Source organism: Megascapheus bottae, chromosome 26 (genome assembly GCF_031878675.1).
Source record: "Megascapheus bottae isolate mThoBot1 chromosome 26, mThoBot2.hap1, whole genome shotgun sequence".
In the NCBI taxonomy this organism is placed as follows: Eukaryota; Metazoa; Chordata; class Mammalia; order Rodentia; family Geomyidae; genus Megascapheus; species Megascapheus bottae.
In genome coordinates, this window is record NC_143534.1 from 2493866 (window position 1) to 2508387 (window position 14522).

General features: G+C 44.5%; 1 protein-coding gene across 1 annotated transcript in view; it reads left to right on the top strand.

Annotated features, from left to right (window-relative positions):
* The window catches only part of Ryr2 (ryanodine receptor 2), a 232881-nt gene that overhangs the window by 155750 nt on the left and 62609 nt on the right, over window positions 1–14522 (top strand). The window contains exons 63-71 of the mRNA XM_090318697.1: window positions 2947–3007; window positions 4197–4435; window positions 6218–6299; window positions 6564–6694; window positions 8614–8934; window positions 10426–10666; window positions 11139–11226; window positions 12595–12687; window positions 13489–13659. Coding sequence (XP_090174823.1) covers window positions 2947–3007; window positions 4197–4435; window positions 6218–6299; window positions 6564–6694; window positions 8614–8934; window positions 10426–10666; window positions 11139–11226; window positions 12595–12687; window positions 13489–13659 — 1427 coding nt within the window. The remainder of the gene's footprint in view (window positions 1–2946; window positions 3008–4196; window positions 4436–6217; window positions 6300–6563; window positions 6695–8613; window positions 8935–10425; window positions 10667–11138; window positions 11227–12594; window positions 12688–13488; window positions 13660–14522) is intronic.

Consider the following 14522-nt stretch of genomic DNA (forward strand, 5'->3'; position numbering starts at 1 on the left):
GATAAATCAAATTACAATTCAAGTCAAACCTGGCTCTAAAATAGGTGTACAATGAGGCCTTTTTAATCGATTCCAGAATGAATCAGAAGTGATGCCATCCAAGTGTGTTTACTTTTAAATTTGTTGATTAGTCTAGCGTACATTTTCCTAAATGAAAGACCTAAGAGCACACATCCTCTGCTTGTGTAGATCACATTAATCTCATTCCTTTTCCATTATAGTCTGTCATTTTTGTGCCTTTGCATTAAAATCAAACAGATAGCCAAAATGTGTTTTCTGTACCATCTTAGTTTAAAAATGATGGCCGTACCAAAGAATAAATCGAGGCATAATTGAAAGTTCTGTTTAACAAAGAAATACTTGGCAAAAGCGAGCAAAAGTAAAATTGTTACGAGGCATGTGTTAACATCATCTATTGCTGGGAATTAGAAACAAGAGAGAAGACGTACAGTAAGCCCAGACCCAAACCCTTGCCCTGCTGAAAGTAGCTGTTGTAAGTAGGTCTTCAGAATTTCTAGTGAGCCCAAGTAGAAATGGTGGGAATGGAAGTCATTCATGCTTTAGTCAAGACTAAAACACTGTGTTCACACCATGATGTGCCATGATGACGGTAGGTCAGGGGAGACTGAGTCTGAGCAGGCTGCCCGGCTGGGACACTGTCTCCAAACCTTCTCGGGGGCTGAAAGTTCTTTCTGACATCTGAAGTAAAGAGTCTCCACTTTCGGAGCCCCCCCCCCCACTGGAATGTTCACATCTTTGCTCTACTGTCGTCACGTATTTCCTCTGCCTTGAAACATATGCCCTAAGGATGAAAAGATCATAGATGTACCAACACCTCCCCTGTCCTTTAAGAAGCTGGTTATTTGGAAATAAGAATCTCTTGTAGAGAATTTGTCAGCCTAGGTGCCCCTTGAGCCAGGATTCTTAGATCTCAGCCTCTTGAGTAGCTAGGATTCTAGGCAGGCACCACTAGCGCTCAGCGTAAGTCTTTGATGTAGAGACTTCTAAGAATATTTGCCACAAACCAGCATTGGTTTGATGAGTGGTTTCTAGAATTTCTTCTGGCCTGACCTCACAGTGACCCTGAAATTCAGTATTACCCATACAACTTGATGTTAGCTGCAGAGATGTTTACTGCATGACAGAAGCAGCATTGTGTGTTCTTCAAGACTGTTGTTTGTTTGGTGAGTTGCATTACAGGATTATCACAGCGTTATTTGAAATCCGATGTGATCTGCTGCTTTTTGAATCAGTTCAGAGCTGTGACTTCACTTATGTAGATTATGGATTGTGCATATGTGCACGTGCGGGCGCGCACACACACACACACACACACACACACACACACACACACACACACACACACACACACACACACAGAGTCACATATTGGTATAAACCCAGTCTTGAAATCAATCAACCCTTGAGGGAGCGATTCATGACCACTCTCTCACAGCCTATCCAGTCCTGACTTCCTTATATATTTCAAGATGCTATCTTGTATGCTGACTTTTCGCTTAATGGTTTATTATTATATCCCCATCAAATTCAAGTACTCTGGGGACTACTGTATTACTTCTATTATTATTGAGAGCACCTAGGATTTCATACATTTTTGTTGCAACAGTTGAGCAAATAACAGTTAGCAAGGGCTACAATAGAAGTCTTGGGACTGGCAGTCTCACTATCCAGAGAAATTACAAGTCCTGCCTTTCTGCTCATTTGTTTTTTTCCTTCATTAGCACTGGAGATCCTGAAATTTGAACATGAATGAGACAGTTTCTGAAAAAACTTACCGTCTCAGTAATAAATATTTTTTTTCTTCTTTGTATTATGTCTCCAAATGTCCATGTTCTCCGGCAATTATTAAACTGCATGCATGTTTTAGTCCTATCATTGTATTGTTTATATTTACTTACTTTTGCTGAAACAGAGTCTCGCTGTGTAGCACAGGGTGCCTTGAGTTCCCACTTCTGGTACATCCACCTTCTCACTGCTAAGTTACACGCCTTCACCATCACACCTGGCTATTTGAGGACACATTTTGTGAATAAACACTATTAACATATTCAAGTGTTATAGTAAAAAAAACTTACATTGAAACAAGACCTCTTACCCTAATGACCCAGGATGTGGGATGTGTGTGCGTGTGCATTGTGGGTAGTGTGTAATGCAGTCACAGAAGGAGCAACAAATAACTTAAAATTACATTGTAGTTTTAAAATTATTTGGGATTCATTATTTCATTTACTTCCCTCTTTGAATACCCATCCTAAAGTAAAATATATGCATTTCTTCCACCACCCCTGTTTCCATCCTGCCAATATGTGCCTTTCCATGTGAATGGATCTCACAGTATTTGGGGGGCAACATTTGTGCCATTTCACATTCCCTTCGTCTGCCTCTGGTTTTACCCTGATATGCTGGTCCCATGCTTCCTTTTTGCCAAAGACCATCAGCCACGAGAAGATCATCTTATAGAATTCAGGCATATAAGTTCATTTTCAGCAGTTGAATGAAAATAGAAAGTAGAACTACCTGGAGTGATTCCGATTGTATTAAAATGTTTAGGTATCCAGCCTCACATCCCATAAGGGATTTGAGCAGATTGGCCTAAGTTATGTCAGTATGGAGAAGAGAATGAACTGGAAAAAATTGTCTAAAACTCAGCTTTGTGCAATGCCTTTGAACGCTTCTTGGGCATGCCAGCTATTTGGTAAGACATGCTCTACTTGCTTTTCTACTTACATTGCATAACCACTTTAAAGCAGAAGAAAAAAACCTGCATGATTTAAAACTTGATGATTAAAAAGGCTTTTAAATTATTACTGATTTGTGCTGTTGGCCAAGTTTTTTTTTTTTGGCCACACAAATATCAATAGGAAAGAAGAATGGTAAAGAAAAAAATCATCAGGGCAATTTATACTGCATTTGTTTTCCTTTTAGGAAATGATGCCACATCAATTGTTAACTGTCTTCATATTTTGGGTCAGACATTGGATGCCAGGTAAAAGAACACATTTGTATTTAAAATGGATTAATATCATAATGATCAATAATCTCTTTAAAGTACCCAATGTCTTGAGTCTATTTTTGGATTGTAATACAAGATTTTAACACAGAAGGAAACCTTTTTGTAAATGACCAATATGATGGTACTTTTATCTTTGTAACCATACATAGATTATTTAAAATTTCTCATAATTTCTGTAGCAACTGAGAGTATACCTGTGGATAGAATTATGATCGTCTCAGATGAGGATCAAAAAATAAGTGACCTTTTAGCTTGCAGGCAAGGTACTCAGACTCACTGGTGGTAAAATTCCACTCTGGAAATGGGGAGAGGTTTATCTTTATTCTGGGGATGAGTAATGCATGCTTGAGAAGACTATGACTATGGAGATAGACTACTCATTCCCAAGTCAGTGTATCATCTACTCTTTCCTTTTGTCAATGTTTCCAGGCTCCTGACCAAATGAATAATCCATTGATTTAGCACAGCTGAATTGTCCCTTCAAGCCATGCACTTAGTTCACAGGCTGTCCAGGATAAGTCGGAATAAAACTGCTAAAGTACCTGCAAAGAACGTCTCATAATGTTCTTTGATTTTCCCATTCTTGTATTTGGGGCTTTGCTGGAGGTCTTTTCTATCACAGATGGAAAGAGGGGGAGCCCTGTGGGTACTCTGTTTCCTACTAGAACGGATGGCAGTAGGCCATCACCTCTGTGTGAAGTTCAGCCCTTCAGTGGCTTGTTAGGAAAGGCTGGATTGCCGTGCCTGGAAGTACAAGTGATTTGCAGCATCCGGGGGCGCGGTTCAGCTGGCGTTAAACGTTTCTTTCATGCTTGTTGCCTCAGAAAATAACTCCCATTCTCTCGAGCCTGGGACAAAGCTGCTGGCCTTGAAGCCACCTTGTGCTGTCAATAAAAATAACTATCAAAATTTGGAGCACGCATGGGAAGTAATCTTTTGCCCCAAGGCTCTTCCCAAAGTCAAAGGTCCCCAAATGGTTTCTAGAGCCGCGTTCCTGCGTTCCTGGAGCCTGCACTGTATTGAAATGGCTAGTTAGGGTTTGGTTTTGGAATAAGTGGTGGAGTGAGGGCGTGGCAGTGGAAAGAGTGGCGTGGCGGAGGGCTGTGTGTGGCCTGTTTCGTGGGCCGTGGTTGGAAGGCCCGTCCACCCTCTGCCTCCCCAGGACAGTGATGAAGACGGGGCTGGAGAGCGTGAAGAGCGCGCTCCGAGCCTTCCTGGACAACGCCGCCGAGGATCTGGAGAAGACCACGGAGAACCTCAAGCAGGGCCAGTTCACGCACACGCGGAGCCAGCCCCGGGGCGTCACGCAGATCATCAACTACACCACAGTGGCCCTCCTGCCCATGCTGTCCTCCTTGTTCGAGCACATCGGCCAGCACCAGTTTGGAGAAGATCTCATATGTACGTCAGCCTCACCCTGACGTAACGTCCCTGGGAAGTGTGACACGCACACACACGCGCACACACGCGCACACACCACACTGGGTGAGGTAGTCACTGCCTGGAGAGTTGCCCCTCCCCTTTCTTTTTTCTATGTTTTTCAAAACCTGTGAGTCGCAGAAACTGTTCTTACAGAGACAGCTTTCTTAGAGCGTGGACTCCAGAAGGGACCAGCGAAGGACTGGTTCTGTGTGAGCCAGCTCCTCTTCTTTTCTTTCTCCATCTCCTCTTTCCATGTAAATGCTTGAACATGGCCGGGCCATGCAGTATGGTCCACACGAAGTGGTTTTGAGTCATTCCTGGCTTCTACAGATTGTTTCTACAAGCAGGAAGTCATAGGAAGAGTGCGAGACAAAACCCAGTCTACAGGATTGGACTACCTTTGGGGTAGGGCATATCCCTTGGGGATATATATCTTGTGTATACAGGATTTAGTCAAGTTGTTTTGCTTTTGTTCCAGTACTGAGATTCAAAACTCAGTCTTGCGTACCGGCTCTTAGGTTTTTCTCTCAACGCTAGTGCTCTACCCCTTGAGCCACGGCTCCATTTCTGGCTTTTTAGTGGTCAGTGGGAGAGAAGAGTCTTACAGACTCTTTCCTGCCCAGACTGGCTTTGAAATGTAATCCTCAGATCTCAGCACCCTGAGTCATTAGGATTACAGGTGTGAGCCACAGGTGTGGGGTAGATTTAGCCAGTATTTGTGAGGACTTAGCTAAGCTTTTGGCGGGGGTTCTATAGTTATTAAATCAGTGAAGTAGGGAGGGAACACATGAGCTGTGCTGATGGCACAGACATGGGGACCAATTGGTTCTCTTTGCAAGAACCTCATATTGACAGACTTCGCTCTGTAGGTTCCTGACCCTGCATTAACACCCCTGTGTGATTGAGGCGCTGCTGCAGCTGCAGGCTGCCAAGTCTCAGTTTTAACCAGCGTGATCTCTGCTTGTAGCCAGTGTGTACTTGGACCCAGGTCTGGGGACAGGAATTATCTCTTTGTTTATGTCACAGTGTGTTCATGCAATGTGTTTTATTGGGTTTGATTTGATTTTCTAGCACCTCACACTGCCTTGTTTTGAACTGTCAGGCCATCTGAGAGATAACTAACATTCTCATTTGAGCAAACATGTTACACCTAACTTATAAAGAAAAGACATGGCCCCTAAACACTTAGAAAAGAGGTATCCCTTATATATCCTAGGCACTAGAGTAAAAAATTTACCTATATGCCCCTTCTCTCCAGTTATTTTTTGCACAATTATTGGAAAAATTCTTTTTCATACCTTGAAAAAAATGACAAAGGAAGTGTTTCTGAGAATGCACTGAGTAATAGCGACACACTAAGAATCTCTTTCATTCCCTTTATCAAAGAAAGAAGGTTGACTGAAAGGGCTTTGCCTTTTATTCTGTAAATCTGTTCTCATTTTCCTCTTCTGAAATGACACAATGTGGGGGATGGGAGTTTGGCCTAATGGTAGAGTGCTTGCCTAGCATGCACGAAGACCCGGGTTCAATTCCTTGGTACCCCACATAACATAGCAAAAAGCCAGAAGTGGTGCTGAGGCTCAAGTGGTAGAGTGCTAGCCTTTAGAAAGTCCAAGGACAGTACTCAAGCCCTGAGCCCAAGCCCAAGACTGGCAAAAAAAAATAATGAAATGACACAATGGAAGCATGCCTTTCGGGAAAAGTTAGTTAGGTAATGGACAAATAATTGTTTCTCAAGTGAGATTCTCTTTTGTTCCTTAGTGGAAGATGTCCAAGTGTCGTGCTACAGAATTCTCACTAGCTTATATGCTTTGGGAACCAGCAAGAGCATTTATGTGGAGAGGTAAGAATTTGAAGGTTTAACTTTACGTAAGTAGCTGTTCCATGTAAACTCTGTACTGTCTTTAGCTTCTTTCTTTTCTAAAAAAGGCAATTTATCTTCTGTTCAAGGGAAGGAATTCGGCTTTTGAAAAAAAATGCATGCATTTTACATAGGGAAAGCAGATTTGGGGGTTGATTTTTAATAGAGATTGAGCTCAGTGATATCAGCGTGGCTTCTTCAGTTCTTCTCATGGAAGATGTAAAGCACTGTGTGTCACTCTTGCAGGCAGCGCTCTGCGCTGGGAGCATGCCTGGCTGCATTCGCGGGTGCCTTCCCCGTCGCATTTCTGGAAACTCATCTGGACAAGCATAACACCTACTCTATCTACAACACCAAGTCTGCCCGAGAGAGAGCAGGTAATGTGGAAGCACAAGCCTTGCATTGCATTGCACTGTCCTGTACAGGAGTGTTCAGCGGGCTGTTTCTGCATATGCTCTTTGTTGGGCATTCTATTATTTTAGAGTACTGTTTATTATCCCCTGAACATTTGTGAGAGAAAATCTGTTGGACTGCTTCAGTGTGAACGGGCCCTTGACAACACTATTGTGAATATGATAAAATAATCAGCCGCTGGTTTCTCACGCAATTGTTTTTCAGTCCATCAGCAAAGGCCATGGCATCCTTACTCAGCACACACAGGGATGTGTCCCTTCCATAATTCCATACTCATCAAAGAGGCCTGACTTAGCAGGATCATTTTATTCCAGGTGGACTTCTTGTTTGTCTTGTATTTTTTGTCATTGAAAGTGGCAGTCAAGAATTCTGATTTTGCACCTGGCCCTGGTGTGGGTCTGTGTGTCTGTGTGGCCATGCGTCGGTCAGTACACAGGATGTCCTGAGCACGAGTGCTTTTGCTTCAGATTGCCTTGAGAACACTGGATCATTTGATGGGTAGCCAAGTCCAAGCTTTTTCAACTATTGCTGATGAGTTCAATGATTGCCATTTATGTGTTAGATACACGAGCAAATGGAAGCCATGCTGTACATGGCACCTCAGACCCTCAGAGCACAGGTCTGAGAGTCTGAAAATCTTGCCAGCACCCCTCTCATAGGGTTTGCCCTGTTTGGTTTACTCTGAGTCCAATAAAGTCTATGGTGTTTGGGTGGCTTGCTGATAGCTCTAAAGTTCTCCACTATTTTCAGCTGTTCTCAGACACATATGTCTTGGTCGGTGGGCTTCTCTGTATATCCGTTTCACTGTGAGCTGTTGGCTGATGACACTGAACTCATGGTTGTATGCTCTTTCTTGTTTTTGTCAAGGCTAGCACTCTGCCCCTTGAACCACACTCTACTTCTGGCTTATTTCTTTCTTTTAACTGCTTCATTGGAGATAAGAATCTCAGACTGTTCTGGCCAGGCTGGCTTCCAACTGTGATATTCAGATCTCATCTTCCTTAGGAGGAGTCATCTTAAAGACAAATAATTCTTCAGTTTGTTCCATTTACAGCTTTGACTTTGTTACTGTATAAAGTGTAGCAGATGAAGTTAGAGACAAATAATGTTGAATGGGCACTCATATTTTTCAACATAATTTCCACAAATGCATTTATCATTAGTTTATGAAAACTGGTTAAATTTAAATTACTAATCTTGTACAAACACATAGTAAGATGAGATCTTAAAGCATGAGTACTTTTTTGTCATAAGTCAAGAATGAAGCAGAGTGATTATTTCTTTACAGATGAGGAAATGTACAAATCAGATAAGTTATCTGCTCATGGTCTTGACACATTTGCATAACAAAGCAAATGAATGCAAGTTAATGACTTCATTTATCTTTCCTTCCGCTGGCAGGTAGTTTTGAGAGGTGCTGTGGTAGGTAGAGGAGCTGTGATTCAGATGCGGCTGTCATTCCTCCCCCGGGGGAGCTTTAGCTTGCAGAATAGGAGAGAGATTGATGAACATGTGTAATGCAATGGAGGATAGAGGATATCGGGGCAAAAAGAAACTCGTTTTTAATTAAGAACATCTGGAGTCTGAAATCAGGAAATGGAAACTCGTGGTGCATTTGGGGAGAACTCCCGCCTCTCGGCATGAGAGTGAGGGTAAGGTGGGAGGTTGGGGAAAGAGAAGTCTGCCGAGAAGGAAAGGAGGAAATCTGTGGAAAGCCAGGCAGGGCCCGCTGAGCTCTGAAGACCTGAGACCATTGCTCATGTCTGTTGTATTCAGGGTCAGGGTCAGGGTCAGGGTCAGGGTAATCAATCGTGCCAGTGCCGTCCTCTCTGTGCCAGTTCATTTCCCAATGGATGCGCCCGTTGTCTCCGTGTCTCTCCAGCTCTTAGTTTGCCGGCGAACGTGGAAGACGTGTGTCCAAACATCCCCTCCCTGGAGAAGCTCATGGAGGAGATCGTGGAGCTGGCAGAGTCGGGCATCCGCTACACGCAGATGCCGCACGTGATGGAGGTGGTGCTGCCGCTTCTGTGCAGCTACATGTCGCGGTGGTGGGAGCATGGGCCCGAGAACAACCCCGCTCGGGCCGACACCTGCTGCACGGCCCTCAGCTCGGAGCACATGAACACGCTGCTCGGGAACATCCTCAAGATCATCTACAACAACCTGGGCATCGACGAGGGCGCCTGGATGAAGCGGTTAGCAGGTGAGGCCCGGACCCAGACCACTGCAGAGGCGGGCAGCCGCGGGCCGGGGGGAGGCAGGACGGACACGCAGGGGACGCGGGTGAAAACCACCTAGGAAATGAGACAGACTGGGGAGAGGGGGGAGAAGGAAGGAAGGGGTGGCCCTCCCTGGGCATCAAGGTGGATGCATTCAACTACTTGAAGGTAATCTTCACAGACGAGGCAGAACGGATCGGAAAGCGTGGAATAATCATTTGTGTGAGGCCCCAGAGGATATGGAATACTGAATAGTAAGAAGTTTCCCACCAGTCTGTATTAATGTTTTCTTCTGTGCTCTAAGAAAAAAAAAACATTATTTCTGTCCTGCTATTTTATTTTGGAAAAATTATCAATGTAATCAGACATTGGATAATTCATCACTACTTTTAAGCAGACATTTCCCTGATTGGATGATCTGCATAAGATCAGTCAGTAATGTTATGGAAAGCAAAAGATTATGCAGATCAAGATAAAAATAAAGCCAGCTTTTGAAACAACCAGTGTTTCTACATACCTTGTATGAGGAATAATCAAAGAGTCGTCTGTTTCACAGAGGTTTACTTAGTATCACTATACATACAGACTGACATTTTTTAAGCATTCTAAATACCCAGAAATTGCAGTGTGATTAAGAAGGCCAGATATTCAGACAAGAATAGTCGGCTATTTTTTTAAATTGTATTTTATCATCCAGGTGATGTATAGAGGGGCTTCAGTTATACTCATTAGGTAATGAGTACTTCACTTCTTGAACATTGATACCCGTTCCTATGTTTTCCTCCCACTTTCCCTCCCCCCACCCCCTCCCAATCTTAAACATTGAAGTATCACATTTCTTGGGGAATGCTTAGGATATCCTATAGGGTAAAATGAAAAAATATTTTAATGAATTCAACATGATATGGGTATAATATGTGTGCTTATAGTTTATCAAAGGAAACTCCAGAGAAATAACACCAGTTCTGGGATAAATGTGGGTTGGTGGCTATGGTTTATTCATTTTTCCAGTGGAATGTTTTACTTTGAGGGGAAATGCCTTTCAAAAATGACCCGTTAGAACCATAACCAGAACCATTATGAAATAAGATGACAGTGTGACACACAGGCAGAGCAAGGAAGGGGACATGGGGGCTGTGACATTGCAGCAGCGTCTGCCTCCAAACCCAAGGGCTGAGGGAGGCATTTCCAATTTGGGACTTGATTTTAGGTGAAAATAATTGACCTCCATGAGACTTAATTATCAAACTAGTCTTCTTCTTGATACTCAAAATGTATTAATCTTTTTGATGTTTTTAATAAGTACACGACATATTCAGTCACTGGATAGGAACTGGGCTAGGAAAACCAGAGTGACATGGGGACCGTCCTTAAGGCAGGAGCGGGGTGTGCATGTCTGCAGCGATTGTCAGTCTAACCTGTCCTCATTCCAGGACGTTTGTGAGAGCAGAGTGCTAATGTCGGTCTCCCAACAGTGTTCTCCCAGCCTATCATCAACAAAGTGAAACCTCAGCTCTTGAAAACACACTTCCTGCCGTTAATGGAGAAACTGAAGAAAAAGGCGGCCATGGTGGTCTCTGAGGAAGAGCACCTGAAAGCCGAGGCCAGAGGGGACATGTCGGAAGCTGAGCTGCTCATCCTTGATGAGTTCACCACGCTGGCCAGAGACCTCTATGCCTTCTACCCTCTCTTGATTCGATTTGTGGACTATAACAGGTACAGGGCCCCCAGGTCCTCCTTACCCAGCCAGCCCCAGCCTCGCCTGCCTCATAGGCTCCATTGAATTGAAGTATTCAGCCTTTAGCAGATAAAAGACGTTGGTTGGTTATATGGTTTACATGTCTTAAATGTCCGCTGTCATTATTATGAGGTCTGTGATCATGCATTTAACTTTGGTGATTTTGGTGACGGTGATTTTAAAAATAATAAAATCGGGGCTGGGAGTTTGGCTAGTGGTAGAGTGCTTGTCCAGCATGCACAAAGACCCGGGTTCGAGTCCTCAGTGCCACATACGTAGAAAAAAGCTGGAAGTGGTGCCTGTGGCTCAAGTGGTAGAGCTCTAGCCTTGAGAATGTCCAAGGGCAGTGCTCAGGCCCTGAGCTCAAGCCCAGGACTGGCAAAAAATCAAATCAAATCAAACCAAATCAAAGGAGTAACTGAGAAATCCCTTGCTTGTTATATGGTTCAGGGCAAAATGGCTGAAGGAACCTAACCCTGAAGCAGAGGAGCTTTTCCGTATGGTGGCCGAAGTCTTCATCTACTGGTCTAAGTCCCACGTGAGTGCAAGAACAGTGACAGTCTCCTGTTTGATGTGCCATCCCCATAGTAACTGTCTGGGCCAGTGTTTTTCAATGCATTCAATCCCTAGCACTAATAATGTGTGTATGGACATATTTTATATATTCATTGTCTGTGGAAAATTATTTTAGATCTTCCGCAGATAATAAGTACCAGTGTAAAGACAGAAGTGTATGGGTTATAAAAGCCATTCTATTACATTCTCCCTGTGCCTGATGCTATGTCTGGCAGACTCATATGTAGACAACAAATAATGTTTACGGTTCTGTTATTAGAGGATACACTTGCTGAGCAAATGCACCTCCTTTGACTGCATCTGACTATGTAGAGTTCAGGCTGGCCTGGAACTCACTGTGCCCAGCCTGGCCCTGAACTGGTAATGATTCTCCTGCCTCTGCCTCCCGCATGCAGAGGGAACAGGCATGCCTCAACCTGCCCGGAAAAGGATTTTGTACCCTGTACTCCTATTTTCAAGTTATGTATTAGACTATCCAGGGTCTTTTGAAAGAAAATAAACTATAGAAATCAATGAAATCAATTCATCTTCATCTGCCCCAGAGCAGAGATGGATTGGCACTTTTATCCTTTGTTTTCTCTGTGGGGTTATTCTTATATAATGGCTAGTGGGCAGATAGGACAACCCTAGCAATAAATCACAGGAGAAAACTGGAAATGGACTTGTTTTCCTTGGGAAATTGACAGCATCCAAATACATCCAGTGCTAAAGTACTAGTGATGCTTCTAGAAACAAGGGCTTGAAATATTTATTGTAATTGGTGGGTTTTCAGATGAACCTCTAAGGCTACTTTTAAGAAAAACATTTATGTTTTCGCAGTATATCTTTTCATATCCACTTTTGAAACACAAGCCTGTTATTAAGGGCCCTGTCCCACTGTAAATAGTTGAAGGTGAATTCAGGTGGCCATTCTTCTTAGGCTTTCTCATATGAAGTGAGTAAAGAGATGTCATAACGTAGATAAGATATCTCTTAGCATAGAGCCTAGCATCTCAGCTGTGTGGTCTTGAGGAGCTGATGTCCACCTCAGGAAGATAGACTCTGGTGCCAGCTGTGCTGGTACTGGAGTGCTCGTTTTTACCTGGAGATTTTGTGCCCCGATGACATAATATTCCTGCAATATTCTGTCTTGGAAGCAAACATAGTCACCTATAAGTCTTAGATACACAGATACTCAACACGTAGGGTTCTCTTTCCTGGTAGGTCTTACGTAGCAGGTCAGTGTCTATCTTGGAAGAAACATCTGGCTTCTAATCACATGATATTCTCTTCTGCCTGGCTTTAACTGACATTTCCCCCCCCTCCCTCCCCCCCCTCTCTCTCTCGGTAGAATTTCAAAAGAGAAGAACAGAACTTCGTTGTGCAGAATGAGATCAACAACATGTCTTTCCTTATTACTGACACCAAATCAAAGATGTCCAAGGTACGATGACACTTAGGTGGAAACACCATCTTTCTATCACGTGTTGGTGCATCTCCTGTAGCTGGAAGATTCAGACCTGGAATCTGATCGGTGTGAAAACAGTCCAGGCTGATTTCTGTCAGATCTCGAGGACTGGTTGGAGCTGGGTCTGCTGGTGAGCTGTTGAGGCTGAGTGGCCAGCAGGGGTGAACCACACAGGGGAATTACACAGGGAAAGCACAGCCTGGACAAGTCTTTCTTGTGGTCTCTAGGTGGAGTAGATGAAGCAGGTGCTGCAGGGCTGGGTAGTGTGACTCTTTCCTGGCCCCTAGGCCTTGTGGGCATCTCTGGCTGCCTGCTCCCTGGCTCTGTGGTGGCTGGGCCAGGGAGAGAGTGGCTGGAGCACGGGAGCTTGGTGGACCTGGAGGGATGTGGGCTCTGGGAGGGTTATTTCTCTATCAAGGTGAGGCATTTATCAGGACTAAGATCTTCCCAGGGAAGTAAACGCCTCACCTCGATGGGCAAATAGACTACAGAATGTGGAATGCTAGAACATCTGATGTGGCCATGCATTCCCCATCTCTGTCTATGTAATGTCACGACGCCATGGTTGATTCTCACAATGCGTCCCCGTGAATTATAACGACCTCGGAACCTGAGCGTAGAGCGTTAAAGACCCTGAGGTTAAAAGAGGGAAGAAGATGTTTCAGGACAGTGTGCTTTTGAAAAAGGAAGAGCCAGGAGAAGATGAGGAGGCAGAAGCCATGCTGAACCAGAGTATGAGGACCCAGGTGCCTGTCCAAGCCAGTTTCTACTCCACAGGCGGCAGTTTCTGACCAGGAGAGGAAGAAAATGAAGCGTAAAGGGGACCGGTACTCCATGCAGACGTCTCTCATCGTGGCCGCTCTGAAGCGGTTACTTCCCATCGGCCTCAACATCTGTGCTCCTGGAGACCAAGAACTCATAGCATTGGCCAAAAACCGATTTAGTCTGGTAAGTCTTCCCTTCATCCAACAGTAGCAGTCATTCCTCTTCCACAGCCGGGCCTGGCATTCCTTTGGCTTCTTATTCTTTGCTGGCATTTAACTTGCTTTCAGTGCTTTAGTAGGCCATCTCATTTTCCAGATTGCTTTCCTAAGAGTTACGTCGTAGGGCTGCCTGCTTTATTTCTAAGTTACATCTGTCATCTCCAGGGTATATTCAAGAACGAAAAAGACACATGCACCCCTACCTCTGGGAGTGAAAAATAAGAAGGATTTTCTGGGCGTTAGAATGTGTGATGAGAGGACTAGTCCAGGGGGATCTGCCAGTGTCGGAAGAAGGCCATACGTGGTCCTCGTGGTGAATGAACAGGTGTTGGCTCTGAACGCCAGTGGCCCTTGTCCACTGCGAGCACCAGAGTTTAAGCTCCCAGGTCTCCTTTATTACCTCAGATCATCATTTGCAGAATTCTGCAGATGGGGATGCCATCGTTCAGAAGGGACCCTAGGAAGGGAGCCTCTTTTCTATGAATGCACCGGAGAGGGCATCGTTCTGGTTCCCAGGGCATCCCTGGATCCCTTGGAGAAACAGTGTATCAGCCGTCTGTCCTCTGGAGGCTGGTCCCTATGAAGGAGAATCTGGGGCTGGGGTGGGGAGCGAGGGAGGCTGCGCAGACGAAGCCCCATGGCTTCTGGTGGAGGATTTTTTTTTTTTTGCCAGTCCTGGCCTTGAGCCCAGGGCCTGAGCACTGTCCTTGGACTTTCTCAAGGCTAGAGCTCTACCACTTGAGCCTCAGCACCACTTCCGGCTTTTTTCTATGTATGTGGTACCCAGGAATTGAACCTGGGTCTTCATGCATGCTAGGCAAGCACTCT